General features: G+C 45.3%; 1 protein-coding gene and 1 non-coding gene across 5 annotated transcripts; one reads left to right on the top strand and one right to left on the bottom strand.

The window, feature by feature from the left end:
• Positions 1 to 1,063: 1,063 nt before the first annotated feature.
• On the bottom strand, positions 1,064 to 17,866 carry LOC131349049 (oxysterol-binding protein 1-like). Of its 4 annotated transcripts, none has more exons than XM_058384375.1 (17): positions 17,711 to 17,866; positions 16,828 to 16,998; positions 14,897 to 15,105; positions 14,053 to 14,215; positions 13,863 to 13,974; positions 13,571 to 13,769; positions 12,636 to 12,738; positions 12,202 to 12,265; positions 11,926 to 12,093; positions 10,969 to 11,214; positions 10,710 to 10,830; positions 10,331 to 10,434; positions 4,925 to 5,020; positions 4,631 to 4,818; positions 4,310 to 4,542; positions 3,911 to 3,949; positions 1,064 to 1,666 (listed from the first exon to the last, which is right to left on the bottom strand). In XM_058384375.1, exons 2-17 carry the CDS (start codon positions 16,959 to 16,961, stop codon positions 1,524 to 1,526), a joined length of 2,322 nt encoding a protein of 773 aa, XP_058240358.1. In that variant the 5' UTR covers positions 16,962 to 16,998; positions 17,711 to 17,866; the 3' UTR covers positions 1,064 to 1,523. The 4 variants fall into 4 exon arrangements, with proteins under 4 accessions (XP_058240358.1, XP_058240361.1, XP_058240360.1 ...); XM_058384378.1 differs by having other exon boundaries at positions 12,202 to 12,262; XM_058384377.1 differs by lacking the exon at positions 17,711 to 17,866 and adding an exon at positions 17,161 to 17,309.
• Positions 17,867 to 18,307: 441 nt separating this feature from the next.
• Positions 18,308 to 18,379, top strand: trnaq-cug (transfer RNA glutamine (anticodon CUG)). Its single transcript has one exon. It is a non-coding gene; the product is annotated as a tRNA-Gln (tRNA).
• Positions 18,380 to 19,823: the final 1,444 nt, after the last annotated feature.

The following is a 19,823-nucleotide window of genomic DNA, read 5'->3' as shown; positions in this document are numbered from 1 at the left end:
CCAACCAGACACACACACACACACACCCAACCAGACACACAGACACACACACCCAACCAGACACACACACACACACCCAACCAGACACACACACACACACCCAACCAGACACACACACCCAACCAGACACACACACACACCCAACCAGACACACAGACACACACACCCAACCAGACACACACACCCAACCAGACACACAGACACACACACCCAACCAGACACACAGACACACACACCCAACCAGACACACACACACACCCAACCAGACACACACACACACACACCCAACCAGACACACACACACACACACACACACCCAACCAGACACACACACACACACACACCCAACCAGACACACACACACACACACACCCAACTAGACACACACACACACAACCAACTAGACACACACACACACAACCAACCAGACACACACACACACACACACACACACCCAACCAGACACACACACAACCAACCAGACACACACACAACCAACCAGACACACATACAACCAACCAGACACACACACACACAACCAACTAAACACACACACACAACCAACCAGACACACACACACAACCAACCAGACACACATACAACCAACCAGACACACACACACACAACCAACCAGACACACACACACACACAACCAACCAGACACACACACACACACAACCAACCAGACACACACACACAACCAACCAGACACACACACAACCAACCAGACACACACACACACACACACACAACCAACTAGACACACACACACACACACACAACCAACTAGACACACACACACACACAACCAACTAGACACACACACACAACCAACCAGACACACACACACAACCAACCAGACACACACACACAACCAACCAGACACACACACACAACCAACCAGACACACACACACACACACACACACACATAGAGATGTGCTCAGTAGTGTGAAAGTGAAGGGAGTGTGTATGTGACCACACAGGCACTAGTTGTTGTGTAACTCTGCTACACGCTTTAGTGCAAGTTGCGTTTCTTTACCACGTGGGAACAGGAAAAGTGAATTTATTTATTTATTTATTAATTAATTAATTAAATGATTGTGTGAAAAACAGAACCATCGACCCATTAAAGCCGAAAACCACGTCCTTCATTATCTTCGAGCTGTCTGATGATAAAATTAATCTGACTACAATCAGCCTGGATATGCCACGCCCCTATAGGCCACACCCCTGTGGAAGACACGTCCTTTCCCTTTCGAGACGTTAACACTGACCGAGATAAGAGAAGTTAGCAGGAAATCACACAGCGGTCATGGAGCGCGGTCCTCTACGCCCCTTTGGTATTTCCTGTGTGCGGGGGTGGGGTTAGGAGCAGGGGCTGATCGGAGGGTGGGGTTCTCTAGTGTTTTTGAGAAAAGACAGATGTGGAAGTTCAGACAAATGTCCAGCTTTCCAAGGAAGGGGAAAGAAAGCAGGCCGATCTGATGTCCAGTCTACAGACAGAGTGCACACGGTGCTGATTCAGAAAATATCGGGGCAGAGGTGCCAGTCGCCCTGCTCTTTAGCCTCCCAGTACCCCCCCTTGTAGACGTGCGTGAGCTCTCCCGTCTTCGGGTCTTCGTACTGATCGAACCAAAGGGCCTTGTAGGCATCCTGCGGGACGCCTGCTTAAAAACACACACACACACACACACACACACACGAGAAGGATGAGGTCAGTGTTTTGGTTTCAGCCTCAAAAAAGATGTGAAAATATATATATATAATATATAAATAAGTACACAAATAAATTAAATAAATACACAAATAAATAAATAAACAAAATACAATAAATAAATAATACAAAGTAAAGGATGAGGACATTTGTGATGACCACTGGTTGGTCTGCATCATCAGAAAACCCACAAAAACCTGAGAAACTGCTGTATTTACTAACTAAAGTAAAAACAGAGTAAAAATAATTAAAAACAAAACCTGCCTTAAAACACTGAGGACAAACAAGAAACAGACAAGAAGAGAAACAAGGAGAAAGAGGGATACAGAACATCAGGGCGATACTTACTGTGTGTGTGTGTGTGTGTGTGTGTGTGTGTGTGTTATAGCGTCTGTGATGATTTTACCATCAGCTGCAGTAGAATGGTTTAGCTGCTACCCGAGTGCTGTACTCTGACTGGCCCTTTTTTTGGACACAATTTCTATAGTGAAATACACAATATGATATTTACAAGTTATTCAGAGCCTGACTGGTTGGTTGCCATGTCCTTCCGTTTTGATGCCCTGTGAAAATAGGCAGGTTTGAGTAAACCCCTACACTGAGCTTTTCTTATTACGATGTTTTTTTGTGTGTTTAAAGTAGTAGTTGCGTGACGAAGGGGTGGAGTGTGAGCTGTGGAGTGTGTGAGTTTTAACTGCAGACAGGAAGATGATAACAGATGGACAGGTGCAGTAATGAAAAGAGGAAACATCAGGCACATACACTGAAGCAGCCAGAACATCACAACCTCCCATGTGACATCACTCAGCTCTGACTCTGTGGGATCTGGCACCAAGATCCTTTCAGTCCTGTAAGCTGTGAGGTGAAGCGTTCAGGATCAGACTTGTTCCTCCAGCGCATCCCACAGACACTGGATCAGACTGAAATCTAGGAAAACTGGAGGTCAGGAAAACACCTTCAACTCTTTATCATGTTCCTCAAAATGTTCCTGAACAGTGTTTTCAGTGTGTCAGGGAGCTTCATCCAGCTGAAAGAGGACACTGACTTTAGAGAACACTGTGTCCATGATGGAGTGAACTTGGTCTGCAGTAATGCTCTGCAGCTCCAGACGCAGCAATATTGTGATGCTCTACGTGTTCACATTTTCAGTATTTTGTGCTACAGTAGCTCTTCTGTTGGATCTGACCACATGGTGAAGCCTTCACTCCTCACACACATCACTGAGTCTTCAGTGTCCATGACCACTGGGAACACCTCACAGGACCTGCTGTGTTGGAGATGCTCTGACCCAGTCATCTACACATCACACTGAGTTACTCAGATCTTGCCCATTTTCCTGCTGATCACTTCGAGACCTTGAGACCTTCAAGAGTGTTGTATTATATTTTGCTGACAAACATTTTACACCCCTTTACAGGTGTCACTGAGATAATAAGTCAACTGTATTCACTTCAGCTTTCAGTGGTGTTAATGTTATGGCAGGTGTGTGTGTGTGTGTGTGTGTGTTTTAAGAAGCAGTAATGAGAAGAGCCGCAGAGTGGAGTTATGAAGGAACTGAATACTTGCTTGAGAGCGAGAGATCAGAAGAGGTGTCATCAGTAAAGGCTGAGAGAGGAATGGAGAAAACACTGTGAACATGAAATGTCTGAAATACTGAGAGAAGAGGAACTAATCACCTACAGAGCCAGGCAGAGAGGGGAAAAAAACAAATCAATCAGATGACCACGCAAATACACACACATTCCGGTCACGCATGAAGAGGAATAAAGCGTGGTGGTGCGCACAGACACACACACACACACACAACTACACACCCACACACACACACACCGTTCCTGATACAGCACTTTTACAAGTCACTCGTCTAAACGTCCCTTATGAAAGGTGTGACATGTTTCCTCATGGCCGGCATTTTCACTGCTGACCTTCTGCTTAAACCGTCTGAGCTGAAGGCATGAGATCGTCTCTGCTGCACAATCAGATGCTACATGGACTCCACCCCACTAGACTCCGCCTCCCACTCTCCTGATAAACCCCACCTAATTTCACAGGTACCGCTATAAGACTGAAAGGATTAGTAACAGTACTGCATTGTGCTGAGGTAAGGAGAGATGACAGAATGGTAGATGGAGTGGTGTGTGTGTGTGTGAGGACAGAGGTAGAAGGATAGAGAAAAGATGGAGGAAGTACTTGCTTTTTAGAGGCGAGTCAGTTATGGAGTCCTCAATGAGAGCTTGAGGGAGACAGACAGAAAGAGAGACAGACAGGAGAGTGAAACAGGAGACAGAAAAAACATACAAAAAAAAGAAAAGAGAAATGAAAGACAAAACAGAATAACACAAATAAATAAATAAATCACTACATATTTTGTCCTCAAGCGCAGGACACTGTGGTTCTTCACCTGTCTCTCTCTCTACCCCCCCCCCCTCCACCCACCCACTTCAGTCACCACTACCACCACATGGTCACTCTCACCCTCAATTATTTACCCCCAGGGGATCAACCCCTCATACATACCTCCACCCACCATGTCTCAGTACCAACCCACACCCCCCCTCCCCTCGTGTCTCACCCCTCCCAGCGCGTGTCTCACCCTCACTGTCTTCAGTATTGGCGATCTGAGCCGCCTCCCTCTCTCTCTCCCGTCTCACAGTGCGCTGTTTCTCCTCTAGTCGCTGTTTCTCAGCATTGGCTTCATCCCAAAGCCCCTGTTCCATCAGTCTCTGATCTGGGCGTCGCCGACTGTCTGTGGGGGCCACGCCCTCCTCCGGCTCGTTCAGCGTCAGTGCCAGCGATGAGAAGTAGTACATGTTCTCTGCTCCATCTCTACAAAGAAAAACGGGAAGTGTTGCATCAGTTTGGTGTGGAGGAAACAGATTACACAGAAGCGGGAGACAGCAAGACTGGGTCTTACGGCAGAGGAGTTTTCTTCCAGAGCTCTCGAGCTTTCAGTGTCTGGTAGACGGTTTTCTGACGTCCCTCTGTCCCGTTCTCGCCTCCTCGGCTGCTCTGCATTACACGAGAACACTCCATCTTCTCATCCCATGTCCCAGACAGCACATAATGAGCTTTACCATCCTTATCTGTTACCACACCTGTAACCTGCAGACAGAGAGAGACAGAGACTACGTGAGCTGGACACTCCAGGTGTTTTCTACAGTACTGTTGTTGATCGTTGATAAATGTCTGGACGTGTTGGGATTCTGACCTTTCTGGCCACGTCTCTGGAGAAGTAGCTGTAAGGAGCAAATTTCAGGTGGCAGCGATCTCCTGTTCTGTGGTTTATCACATCGATCTCTCCTGACTGACAGAACAGAGGAGAGAACTGGGGTTACCTGAGCAACAATGAGTCCGGCAAGTCACGCACGCACACGCACGCACGCACACGCGTGACACATGAAGAGGAAATGAAATGAACTTTCAGTCTGAATGATAAACGCTCGTTCCTTACACTGAGCACCGTGTCTCTTCTCAGACGCTGTTCATTTCTCAGAGTGACCTACAGCGTGACCAAACTCAACACCCACAGACCACATCATCTTCTTTTGGCTTTTCCCTTCAGGGTTCACCACAGTGAATCATCTCTCTCCACCTATCCCTATCCCTCAACACTTACACCCACTAGCTTCATCTCCTCATTTATTACATCCATATTCCTCCTCTTTGTCCTTCCTCTTTTCCTCCTGCCTGGCAGCTCCATGTCCAACATTCTCCTACCAGTATACTCACTCTCCCTCCTCTGGACATGTCCAAACCATCTTAATCTGTCCTCCCTAACTTTGTCCCTCAAACGTCCAACATGAGCCGTCCCTCTGATGTACTCGTTCCTAATCCTGTCCAACCGTGTCACTCCCAAAGAGAACCTCAACATCTTCAGCTCTGCTACCTCCAGCTCTGACTGAGAAGTCAGCTGAGATCATTGGAGTCTCTGTAAACTACTTCTCTTCACCCTCCTGCCATCTGGAAAGAGGTACCGGAGCATTCGGGCCTCACAACCAGACTGTGTAACAGTTTCTTTCCTCAAGCCATCAGGCTCCTCAACACCCGGGACTGAACTGTTCTACACTCTCTCACACACACACACACACATACACTCACACACACACACTCTCACTCAGGACTGAACTGTTCTACACTCACACTCACACACACACACACACTCTCACTCAGGACTGAACTGTTCTACACTCTCACACACACACTCACTCAGGACTGAACTGTTCTACACTCACACACACACACACTCACTCAGGACTGAACTGTTCTACACACACACACACTCACTCAGGACTGAACTGTTCTACACTCACACACACTCACTCAGGACTGAACTGTTCTACACTCACACACTCTCACTCAGGACTGAACTGTTCTACACTCACACTCACACACACTCACTCAGGACTGAACTGTTCTACACTCACACACACTCACTCAGGACTGTACTGTTCTACACTCACACACACACACTCACTCAGGACTGAACTGTTCTACACTCTCACACACTCACTCAGGACTGAACTGTTCTACACTCACACACACACACTCACTCAGGACTGAACTGTTCTACACTCACACACACTCTCACTCAGGACTGAACTGTTCTACACTCACACACACTCTCACTCAGGACTGAACTGTTCTACACTCACACACACTCTCACTCAGGACTGAACTGTTATACACTCACACACACACTCTCACTCAGGACTGAACTGTTCTACACTCACACACTCTCACTCAGGACTGAACTGTTCTACACTCTCACACACACACACACACACACACTCACTCAGGACTGAACTGTTCTACACTCTCACACACACACACTCACTCAGGACTGAACTGTTCTACACACACACACTCACTCAGGACTGAACTGTTCTACACTCTCACACACACTCTCACTCAGGACTGAACTGTTCTACACTCACACACACACACTCTCACTCAGGACTGAACTGTTCTACACTCACACACACTCACTCAGGACTGAACTGTTCTACACTCACACACACACACTCTCACTCAGGACTGAACTGTTCTACACTCACACACACACTCACTCAGGACTGAACTGTTCTACACTCACACACACACTCACTCAGGACTGAACTGTTCTACACTCACACACACGCTCACTCAGGACTGAACTGTTCTACACTCTCTCTCACACACACACACACTCACTCAGGACTGAACTGTTCTACACTCACACACACTCACTCAGGACTGAACTGTTCTACACTCACACACACTCTCACTCAGGACTGAACTGTTCTACACTCACACACACACTCTCACTCAGGACTGAACTGTTCTACACTCTCACACACTCACTCAGGACTGAACTGTTCTACACTCTCACACACACACACTCACTCAGGACTGAACTGTTCTACACTCTCTCTCACACACACACACACTCACTCAGGACTGAACTGTTCTACACTCTCACACACACACACACTCACTCAGGACTGAACTGTTCTACACTCTCTCTCACACACACACACACTCACTCAGGACTGAACTGTTCTACACTCTCACACACACACACACTCACTCAGGACTGAACTGTTCTACACTCTCTCTCACACACACACACACTCACTCAGGACTGTACTGTTCTACACTCTCTCTCACACACACACACACTCACTCAGGACTGAACTGTTCTACACTCACACACACACACTCTCACTCAGGACTGAACTGTTCTACACTCTCTCACACTCACTCAGGACTGAACTGTTCTACACTCACACACACTCACTCAGGATTGAACTGTTCTACACTCACACACACTCTCACTCAGGACTGAACTGTTCTACACTCACACACACTCACTCAGGACTGAACTGTTCTACATACACACTCACTCAGGACTGAACTGTTCTACACTCTCTCAGGACTGAACTGTTCTACACTCACACACACTCTCACTCAGGACTGAACTGTTCTACACTCTCACACACACACTCACTCAGGACTGAACTGTTCTACACTCACACACACACACTCTCACTCAGGACTGAACTGTTCTACACTCTCTCTCACACACACTCACTCAGGACTGAACTGTTCTACACTCACACACACTCTCACTCAGGACTGAACTGTTCTACACACACTCTCACTCAGGACTGAACTGTTCTACACTCACACACACACTCACTCAGGACTGAACTGTTCTACACTCACACACACTCACTCAGGACTGAACTGTTCTACACTCACACACACTCACTCAGGACTGAACTGTTCTACACTCTCTCTCACACACACACACTCACTCAGGACTGAACTGTTCTACACTCTCACACACACTCACTCAGGACTGAACTGTTCTACACTCACACACACACACACACACACTCACTCAGGACTGAACTGTTCTACACTCACACACACTCTCACTCAGGACTGAACTGTTCTACACTCACACACACTCTCACTCAGGACTGAACTGTTCTACACTCACACACACTCTCACTCAGGACTGAACTGTTATACACTCACACACACACTCACTCAGGACTGAACTGTTCTACACTCACACACTCTCACTCAGGACTGAACTGTTCTACACTCACACACTCTCACTCAGGACTGAACTGTTCTACACTCACACACACACACGCACTCACTCAGGACTGAACTGTTCTACACTCTCACACACACACACACTCAGGACTGAACTGTTCTACACACACACACTCACTCAGGACTGAACTGTTCTACACTCTCACACACACTCTCACTCAGGACTGAACTGTTCTACACTCACACACACACACTCTCACTCAGGACTGAACTGTTCTACACACACACACTCACTCAGGACTGAACTGTTCTACACTCACACACACTCTCACTCAGGACTGAACTGTTGTACACTCTCTCACACACTCACTCAGGACTGAACTGTTCTACACTCACACACACTCACTCAGGACTGAACTGTTCTACACTCACACACACACTCTCACTCAGGACTGAACTGTTCTACACTCACACACACACACTCTCACTCAGGACTGAACTGTTCTACACTCACACACACTCTCACTCAGGACTGAACTGTTGTACACTCTCTCACACACTCACTCAGGACTGAACTGTTCTACACTCACACACACTCACTCAGGATTGAACTGTTCTACACTCTCTCTCTCACACTCTCACTCAGGACTGAACTGTTCTACACTCACACACTCTCACTCAGGACTGAACTGTTCTACACTCACACACACACTCTCACTCAGGACTGAACTGTTCTACACTCACACACACACACTCTCACTCAGGACTGAACTGTTCTACACTCTCTCACACACTCACTCAGGACTGAACTGTTCTACACTCACACACACACACTCACTCAGGACTGAACTGTTCTACACTCTCTCACACACTCACTCAGGACTGAACTGTTCTACACTCACACACACTCTCACTCAGGACTGAACTGTTCTACACTCACACACTCTCACTCAGGATTGAACTGTTCTACACTCACACACACTCACTCAGGACTGAACTGTTCTACACTCACACACACACACACACACACACTCAGGACTGAACTGTATATCAACTCTGTCTCTCTCACACACACACACACACACACACACACACACACACACTCTCTCTTGACTGTGTGAACACACACACACACAATTTATATTGTTCATTACTTACTGCACTACCTCTACCTGTCATCCGCTGCTATAGTTATATTTATGTTTATTCTATTTGCACTACCTCAACCGCTGCTGTGTATTTTTTTACTTCATTTCACTTTATTTATTTTATTTCACTGACATTCCAGTACACATGTTCTTTTATTTCTTTTCGGCACTAAGTGTCCTGTGTTCTTTTGTGTTGTCTTTCTTGTATTTCTTGTCTTTTGTCTTGTCTATGCTCTGTTTGCACCTAGCTGCACACTGTGCACTTTACGTGGCTAAGACAATCTTCTGTCCTAGCTCTGTGGTGGTGTTTGTTGTTTTGTGTTGAACTCTTTGTTGTTGTATGTTTCTGTAGCACCAGGTCCTGGAGAAACGCTGTTTCATTTCACTATGTACTGCGCCAGATATATGTGGTTGAAATGACAATAAAGCTTCTTGAATGAATTTTGAATCTTGACTCCTGTCTCTGTATCAGTGACACTGCCTCTAAACCATACAGCATGGCCGGTCTCACCACTGTCTTGTATCACCTTCCCCTTGATTCTCGCTGATATTTTTCCATCACAACCCACAGACCACATCACTCTCAATTATTCTCTCCAGAAAGTTCTCGAGTTGCTCTTCAAAACTATATTTAATGCCACAGATATCATTTAGGATCTAATGTGCAGTTATGAAATAAAATTCCTCACAAAGATCATTTTAGATAACTTAGAGCTGTAAATATCCTGATAAAGTTTGTAGAAAATCTTTGAAAATGAGGCTTACAGCTTGAGCAACTTAAGCGTGTGATACACAGACACTGACCACTGCATTTGGGATTAACAGTATTTCTGGCTTCACAGCACCCCCTGGTGGAGGTTAAGCATATACACACATATACACAAACACACTGTACTGCAGTGTGATGCTGATGATCTCACCTGGTCTATCCACAGCTTTCCTACAATGATGTTGTGCACGGTTGTGGTCACCTTCTTCCAGGTGTAGTGATTGTTACTCTTCTCAAAAATACAGTGAATAGATCCTGGAGACAGAATATTATTACACACATGTTTATTATCAAAGAACCAACTCTCTCACTCTGTCCATCTTTCCCTCCTTCAGTGGGTCACTTCTTCTGCCCTCTCTGACTGGTGTGTCCATCATCTCCATCTCAGTCTGTACAGAGTCTCTCTGACTTTTATTACACTGTGAATATCTACATGATATAAATCCATTCTATGTTTCTGTAATTCTGCTTTGTAACACTGATTATTATTATTATTAACGTGTGTGTGTGTGTGTGTGTGTGTACTGTACCGAGAGGCATGATGGAAAGGTATTTGCCCCTGAACTTGCTGGCCACAGTGATTTCCTGCCTCAGGGTCCAGCCTCGCTCAGAGATCACATGATGAGCTGCAGCAGGAGGATGATGACTCACCTACACACACACACACACAGTTATTCAGACTCACAGTCACCCCAACATTTGAGCTCATCCATTCCTCTCTCTCTCTATCTTTCCCATTCCTCTCTTACTCTTTCTCCCCATTCCACCCCCCACCCCACCCCCCCATACCTGTTCACAGAGGGATCTGTATCCACTGTCCTGCAGGCGGTCAAGCTCGAAGGTTTCGCCCAGCAGAGGGTTGAATGGTTTTCCTGTACGATGTACGGTGGTAGAATAAGACGAGACTGTGAAGGCCGCTACGTAACAAAGCTGCTCCAGTGAGCTCTGGCACTTAGCGGCTCGGTCCAGCAGCTCAGAGTACTCTAGATCCTCTGACAAACGCTGCAGCATGGAGATCGGCTCATTAAAGTTCACCTGCAGGAGGAGGAGGACATGAAATCTTCATCTACCCTTATTCTTCATGCACATGTACACTCTAGTAATCCTCAGTAATCTAATATTAATGTAACATTCGCTAGCAGGTTAGCTAAGAGCTAGTAAATCAGCTCTGGTTAGTTATTCACATGACTCAGCCTCCTACTCTTTAAACCAGTCAGAATATATATGAACATCACTATGATAACCATCTGACCATAGCTAACATTAGCCATGTTAGCTAGACCAGAGATTCTGTAGATTAAAGCTTTTAAATATTATATCATCCAACAATTTCAACAAAATATTTTGCAGAATTTTGTGACATCACTGACTGAACTGATATGTAGCTTCAACTCTCAACTATTTTATATAAAGGTACTGTTAAGGAGAAACTGTGAATTTATTGCTGAAATATAACTCGGATTCACAGTCCAGTATTTAGAATCAGATTCTTTCAGAAACATCATGCTGGAGGTCACTGAGAGTCACAAAACTGACCAATTCTTCTCCAACTTTTCATGTGGGTTATACTGAGAAACAGAGAGTGATCAACAGAGTTCTGCCTGTTTCATGATAATTTTAATAAATTAAAGTTAATATAAATTTACATCCCTCTTTATGACACGTATCCAAAATGTTTTATATAACTTATTTTAAAAGTAGCGTGAGATATTAGCGTTGAGATGCCCAGAGTGAAAGCTCCCTTACGGGCATGGGGATTTTGGAGAGCTCTTTTCCGATGCAGTTCTTCATGATGCTCCAGAGGTTGAGCGAGTAGTTCGGTTTGTCTGGGATTCGGGTCCGCCTCTTCCTCACAGGCTCCACCTCCTGAGACTGAGGAGACTCCGGATTGGACGTCAGAGACTGCTCATCCAACTGTAAGCAACAAACGAGGATTTTTTTTTAAACAAAATAAAAGACGAGGCCCTGTAACGAGCATCAGACTTCATAAAGACAGGAACAAAAAGGAGGACACAAACTAACCGATGTGGTGCCATCGTCCATCCCCATCTCACTGCTGATCCCACTGACATTACTGCCCGACCTCCTGAGAGGAACAGAGAGAGAGAGAGAGAGAGACAAAAACAGATACAGAGAGATAAAGAGTGAGTGAGAGAGAGAAAGACAAAGAAACTGAGAGGGAGAGATAAAGAGAGGGAGAGAGAGAGAGAGAGAGAGAGACAAAAACAGATACAGAGAGATAAAGAGAGTGAGTGAGTGAGAGAGAGAAAGACAAAGAAAGTGAGAGAGAGAGAGAGAGAGAGAGACAAAAACACAGAGAGAGAGAGAGAGAGAGAGAGAGAGAGAGAGAAAAAAACAGAGAGAGAGAGACACAGAGACAAAAACAGAGAGAGAGACACTTAGGTCCAGTCCACAACGTGAGCTATAGAATCAGGAAGTAGGGGGTAAATACAGACCTGTGGTATTTGGGGTCAGCTGGGACGGTGATAAACTCCTCACACGCATCGAAAAACTCGTTCTCCTCATCATCACTGGCATCACCCTTTGCTGCAGCTGAGCCTGGAGTCACAAACCAAAACATTTTATATATGATTAAAGATAAACACACAAACTATATAAAAATCTCAGTGTGAAATTTGGTGCATCTAAGAGCTGTGTGTGTGTGTGTGTGTGTGTGTGTGTACACACTTAAACCTGCTTGAAATAAGCATTTTATTTTCGGACAATAAATTACACAGCTCTTATCTCCCTTTGGACACCCCTCCAGATCATTGAGTTCAGGTGTTGTTTTTCAGGGGTTGGGCTCCGCCCCTTAGTTCCAGTGAAAGGAACTCTTAATGCTTCAGCTTCATACCAAGACATTTTGGACAATTTTATGCTCTTTGTGGGAACAGTTTGGGGATGACCCCTTCCTGTTCCAACATGACTGTACACCAGTGACCAAAGCAAGGTCCATAAAGACATGGATGAGTGAGTTTGGTGTGGAGGAACTTGACTGTCCTGCACAGAGTCCTGACCTCAACCCCATAGAACACCTTTGGGATGAATTAGAGAGGAGACTGTGAGTCAGGCCAAAAGTTTTGGGACGTCTGCTTTTACATGCACATGAATGTAATATGGAGTTGTCCCGCCCTTTACAGCTATAACAGCTTCAACTCTTCTGGGAAGGCTTTCCACAAGGTTTAGGAGTGTGTTTATTTTTGACCATTCCTCTAGAAGCACATTTGTGAGGTCAGGCTGATGTTGGACGAGAAGGTTTGGCTCACAGTCTCCACTCTAATTCATCCCAAAGGTGTTCTATGGGGGTGAGGTCAGGACCCAGTCAAGTTCCTCCACACCAAACTCATTCATTGTCCCAAAACTTTTGGCAATATAGTGTATGTGTGTGTACCTTTGCTATCAGCTATGGTGTTACTGGATGAGGCGGGCAGCACTGTGGCTCCTCTGAACGCTCTCTCCAGGTGGTTGTGCTGCTTGGCCAGCTGCTCCAGCGTCTCCTCCAGACGAACCCTCTGCTCCCGCTCGGCCTGAAGGGCTTTCTGCCACCGCTTACTGTGAGCCTGAGCCAGGGCCAGGAAGTCCCGACATGCCTGCACACACACACACACACACACACGATTTGTTCAGGCAGCTGTATGATTTTAACAGTGTAAACAGGAAATGGAGGTATAAAACCGCCTTACGTTGATCATGGCATTAGACGTGATGCGGAACAGCGTGGCCCTCTCCGTCACCTGCCGGATTTTATCACTGGTCTCTCCACCCAGTTTAATGCTCTCCAGTTCAGACAAGGACCTGAGAGAAACGTCACTCCACATCAAAAAAAAAGGAAACATAACAAAAAAACACACTAGTCTGAGAGGCAGGGCTGACCTTTGGAGGGCGGAGCCATGTTTGGCAATGAGGTCATTGCATGTACTGAGGTCCTCCACTTTGCTTCCTAGAGTTCTTAGTGTGGACTGGACCTCCGAGTTACGAGCCCCAACACCTTGACCTGTCATGGGTGGACAGGAGGCACACTCATCCCCAGAGTCATCTGAGGAAAGACAGAGCAAAGGATTGGTGATTACTGAATCTGTTCTTTCTTGCATTTCATTTAATAAGATTCAATTAACTTGATGAAGAAAAATGGTGTGTGTGTGTGTTTAATCTGGATGGTGCAAAGGGCCAAGTGTGTGGACTGGGCGTGACCCACCCGACTCCGAGTGACTGGGCGTGACCCACCCGACTCCGAGTGACTGGGCGTGACCCACCCGACTCCGAGTGACTGGGCGTGACCCACCCGACTCCGAGTGACTGGGCGTGACCCACCCGACTCCGAGTGACTGGGCGTGACCCACCCGACTCCGAGTGACTGGGCGTGACCCACCCGACTCCGAGTGACTGGGCGTGACCCACCCGACTCCGAGTGACTGGGCGTGACCCACCCGACTCCGAGTGACTGGGCGTGACCCACCCGACTCCGAGTGACTGGGCGTGACCCACCCGACTCCGAGTGACTGGGCGTGACCCACCCGACTCCGAGTGACTGGGCGTGACCCACCCGACTCCGAGTGACTGGGCGTGACCCACCCGACTCCGAGTGACTGGGCGTGACCCACCCGACTCCGAGTGACTGGGCGTGACCCACCTGACTCCGAGTGACTGGGCGTGACCCACCTGACTCCGAGTGACTGGGCGTGACCCACCTGACTCCGAGTGACTGGGCGTGACCCACCTGACTCTGCATGCATGCGCACAGCTTTAGCCTTAGCGAGCTCCAGGGCTGTGATCCAGCGCTGTCGCTCCACCTCAGAGCTGGCCTTCAGGTGATACGTCTGTGCACCTCCGTTTGAGATCACAAAGTTACACGAGTCCTCCACAGCGATGTTGGCTGTAGCCAGATTTATAGTGCCACGACATGTGTGGCCCATCTCCGCCTGGGTCCTGAGGGGGTGAAGGGGGAGGGGGGTAAGTGGATGTTATTTCAGTTGCTGTATGTAGGTCTGGGTGATGTCACAATATAACATCAATACTGTGATAAGCATTATAGATGATAATGGATCTAAAACCCTGATTTCTCAGCAATTACATTATTTCTAAGTCAGCTTTTATTGAGAATTCCCCTCTGTAGTTTGTAGGTCTAAAGTAGAGGTCATAGACATTTGCAGTTTTTGAGACTCTGCTCATCCAAGTCACAGATTTTTATGTTCATGTGACTTTTTTCTGATTGATTTTTAATGCCATGTTAGCTTTAATGGTTATATTATGGCAAAAGATTGAATGTAGTTAAAATATAGGGTGATATTCAATATACAGGGTTACACTGATATACAAGATAGCAAGAAGAGTTCATATTAGTTTTTTGAGGTTTATGCTTGTTAAGAAGTTCAGAATCTTGTACGGTGGAGCTGTCTTGAAGATATTTTCTAAAGTGTCTTCTGAATAAAATTTCTCCCTAATAGTGCTCAGGGCAGTAGAGTAGAATGTGTTTTATTGATGTAGGTATTTTGCAGGCTTGACATAGTGGTGGATCTTCCCCTTTTAGCAGGTGGCCATGGGTGAGTCTCGTGTGGCTAATGCGGCTCATGTGACTCTTAATGTGACTCAGTGACCTTCAGAAAGCTCATTAATATCCACCAACAGAATTCAGTGAGGAGGTCAGACCTTCACATCCTCAGACATCATTCCTGATTATTCTCCACTGAGGAGCATGGAGGAACCTGTGCACACTGTTATATAGGAAAAGTCCATCTAACAGTCACATGACCCAAACACACACACACACACACACTAAAGTGACAGTGAAAGTCCAGTTTGTACCACCATCACCACCACTGTTTATATCTCTGAAAAATAAACAACTCTAAGAGTAAACAGGGCGATGACCTAGACAAAGAGACTCTGTGTTTCGAGGGTTATGACGTACGCGTTTGAGGCGAGGTTGAGCGTCACGGTGACGGAGAGCCACAGGGTCATCTCAGTGGTGGATTAGATGATATTACTGACGCTTACTAAAGGCATAACTCTCCATCAGTCTGGGGTTAAGCAAGTGTGTAAAGCACTTAAATGAACTCCAACTCATAAACTCTGCCCTCTTCCACATGAATCTCCAATAGTTTAACAGTGTGCAGAAAGATGTACAGAAACATGCAGGACAACCACACTGACTACTGATGAGCTGTGACTGTACAGCAAGTCACAGAACATATCGATAACCTTTAACTGGACGAACACAAGACCAGTAAGTGGACGAACACAAGACCAGTAAGTGGACGAACACAAGACCAGTAAGTGGACGAACACAAGACCAGTAAGTGGACAAACACAAGACCAGTAAGTGGACGAACACAAGACCAGTAAGTGGACGAACACAAGACCAGTAAGTGGACGAACACAAGACCAGTAAGTGGATGAGAGAGAAAGTTTTCTCAGAAGTGATGAAGTATAACATAAATGACATCACTGTTCCTGATACAGTACTGTATACAGTAGCGTATAGAGGAAGAGACTAAACCTGAACTCTGTGTTATTTTCCAGAATGTTCTACATGAAAGGCTGACTTTAATTCTCTATAATCTCTGGAGGTGGTGAGATGTGCAGTGATGAAGCTAGAAACACCAGAAACCCCCTGATGTCCACGCTGCGGTCAGAGGAATCGGTGTGTACCTGTAATAGGACAGCAGGCCGTTGCTCAGGACGAACCATCGCCGCTGGTATCCCTTGATATAGTTGGTCCATTTGAACAGCCAGCCCTTGTACGTGTCTCCGGGCGCCGGAGCGGCTGTCTTCGGCTCCGACATCACGTCAGGCCGAGGCTTCAGTGAGGCCTACCGCTTCCTGAGGACGAGTAAACATATAAAAGTGTTCACTGAACCTGGACTAGAATACATGCTCCAGAAATGACTCAGTGGCCGTGTTAAAAAGCATACCTGTCTTAATGACATAAATAAAACATGTAAAGCACATCTTATAGCATGCAGAATATTTTATATATATTACCCTGAAGCACACGTCACAGCTCTACAGACCCCACACTGACCCTGACTAATCGGTCACTGACTTTTATTCACTATAAATAAAAGTTTTATTCAGCAACTAAAATGACATCCGTGTATATTCGGTAACTAAAACACTCAGCTAGCTTTGTTGCTAAACGTCACTATGCGGGTTTCGCCTACGTGTACAAACTCAGCTAAACTGCTAGCAAGCGTTAGCATTAGCATTAGCATAACAGCGTCAGTGAATCGGGCCAAAAATAAAAATAAAAACCACTCTGGGGGAAATTATCTCGCTATATAAAGCGAAACGTGAAGATAAATTCTATTTAAAGACTATTTATCTGAACAGACCTCACGTGACCTGACCGTGTCACTTAAAAGCACCAAAAAGAAGCTAAACTAACTAGCAAGCGTGAAAGTGACAGGGCGCGCGAGCCTTCCCTCGCCATGACAACACCATGAATCGAAGCGGAATTCGGGATAAAGCCGATCATCTGAACATTACAGCAAAATAATCCTGTTTATATTTATCTAAAACTCTTCAGACTCACCCTGTCTCTTAACACTCCCGGTGTGGAAGAAGGAAGTGGGGAGGGAGAGGGAGGGAGGGAGAGGGAGAGAGAGAGAGAGAGAGAGAGAGAGAGAGAGAGAGAGAGAGAGAGAGAGAGAGAGAGAGAGAGAGAGAGAGAGAGAGAGAGAGAGAGAGAGAGAGAGAGAGAACGAGAGAGAACTGCTGCTACATGATTCCCAGTCCAAATCACTCCACGTTATTAACACAGTGCACTATGAAGGCAGCCATTAGGTGAGAATATCCATTAGGCCATACCCTATGTAGTGCACTTCAATAAAGAGTGAACAGGGATATGGGATTGGACCTCAGCATACCAGTTTTATCAATCTGGGATGCTTGGAATTGTTTGTTTGTTTGTTTATTTATTTATTTATTTTTTAAAATAAAATAACTATATTACACTGGTCTGATATGATTGATCTAAAACAACAATAATAAAATTAATATAAATTAATTAATAATAAAACGTATTAATTGTTAATTTTTTTTTTACATATATACATTTCTCCGTGCAAGTTTCCAGTACACTATTGTTCATAATTTGAAAAGTGAAAGCTGAAAAAGTGTCTCATGTCCCGGTTCCATGGTGTAATGGTTAGCACTCTGGACTCTGAATCCAGCGATCCGAGTTCAAATCTCGGTGGAACCTGATATTTATTTACATTTCCTCTGATGAAGCTCTTGGAAAAATGTTTAGAGTGGATAAATAAATGCATACACAAGCTTTAAAGATATTCTCATTTAACTGGCATATAGTCTTAGGATTAAAATAGGATGAATCTGTTTTTTGATGTCAGTGTCAAAGTAAAAAAGCTGATAATAATAATAATAAAAAAAACATTTTAAACATTACTTAAAAATGAAAAACTACAATAAGTTTTGATAAGTGTACACCTTCTTTACTACAACATGCCTTAAAAGATCTCAGGAATAAATAAGACAACATAGGTTCATTTTCTAACACCTGTGTGACGTTCAGGATTTATATCACATACACAATAATATACATCATATAACATTAAGAAATGACAAGAAATAAGAAACCTTTATATAATATTGAGGTAAAAATAGTCATTCGCAAAAATTGCAGTGACGTTACGAGTAGTAACAGTCTTTATGGAATCCTAACCTTTTTATAGCTCTACTATATAATGTTTTTTGGGATTGTTGGGAAGATTTTCCTCAGCAGTCTCTGGTGGTACAACCATGTGGCTTTGGTCACCTGAGCTTGGATGTGATGAGTCCAGGTCAGGTCATCAGAGATGTGTACTTCTACAAGGTACAAGGTACCTGGAGCTGCTTACTCTCTCCACAGGGTCCTAACAATCTTGAGTGTGCCGTAGTTCCACTGCTGCTTCTCCCTAACACAATCAGTTCCTAAGTTTTGCTGATTTTCCAAGAAAGATTCCATCAAGGTGCTGCTTTCTCCACATCATCAAGGTAAGTAGCCTCAATGCTGATGGAGATGAGGCTCATAAAATTGTGTTGTCAGCAGACCTGACATTAGAAGTGGAGCTGTGAGAGGATACTCAGGACACATATGCTCAGGACACAGTCTTGATCTTATTCTAACATTCAGATTAAATCTAGAAAATTTTGTCACTCTTCCACAGTCTGAAGGTCATCTCAGATCATTACCTCGCTTCATTTAAAATGCATCTTAGGCACAAGGAAATGCGTCACCGTGTTAAACGTAAATTTACATCTGCTACTGCAGCGAGATTTACTAATTATCTCTCAGAATTATCATTCATGACGAGTAATTGGTTCATTAATAATAAGTGCTTTAGTTGAAAGAGATCTTATATTTAACAGTCCTAGCTTCAGATCAAAGCTGTGCATTCACTATGCCTTAAAATGGAGTCTCCTACAACCAGAGCTCTTTCAGGGTTCTCAGCGGGTTCTTCACTGAGGAGAGCAAACCTGTTGCACATGTGAAGAGGAGAGGAGTCGTGCTCCCGTGGCCAAGCTATGCCACCGAGTCGTCCAGCTGGATTTTAAAAAGATTCTAAGAGGATTTCCTCCGCTTGCTGTTTGAAGACAGAAAAACAATGTAGATGTTTGTTTAGATAGACAGTGAAGCTTAAACAGAG

Source organism: Hemibagrus wyckioides, linkage group LG29, assembly GCF_019097595.1.
Source record: "Hemibagrus wyckioides isolate EC202008001 linkage group LG29, SWU_Hwy_1.0, whole genome shotgun sequence".
NCBI lineage: Eukaryota > Metazoa > Chordata > Actinopteri > Siluriformes > Bagridae > Hemibagrus > Hemibagrus wyckioides.
Note: the sequence above shows the minus strand (reverse complement) of the source record. Positions and strands in the feature narration are given on the sequence as shown.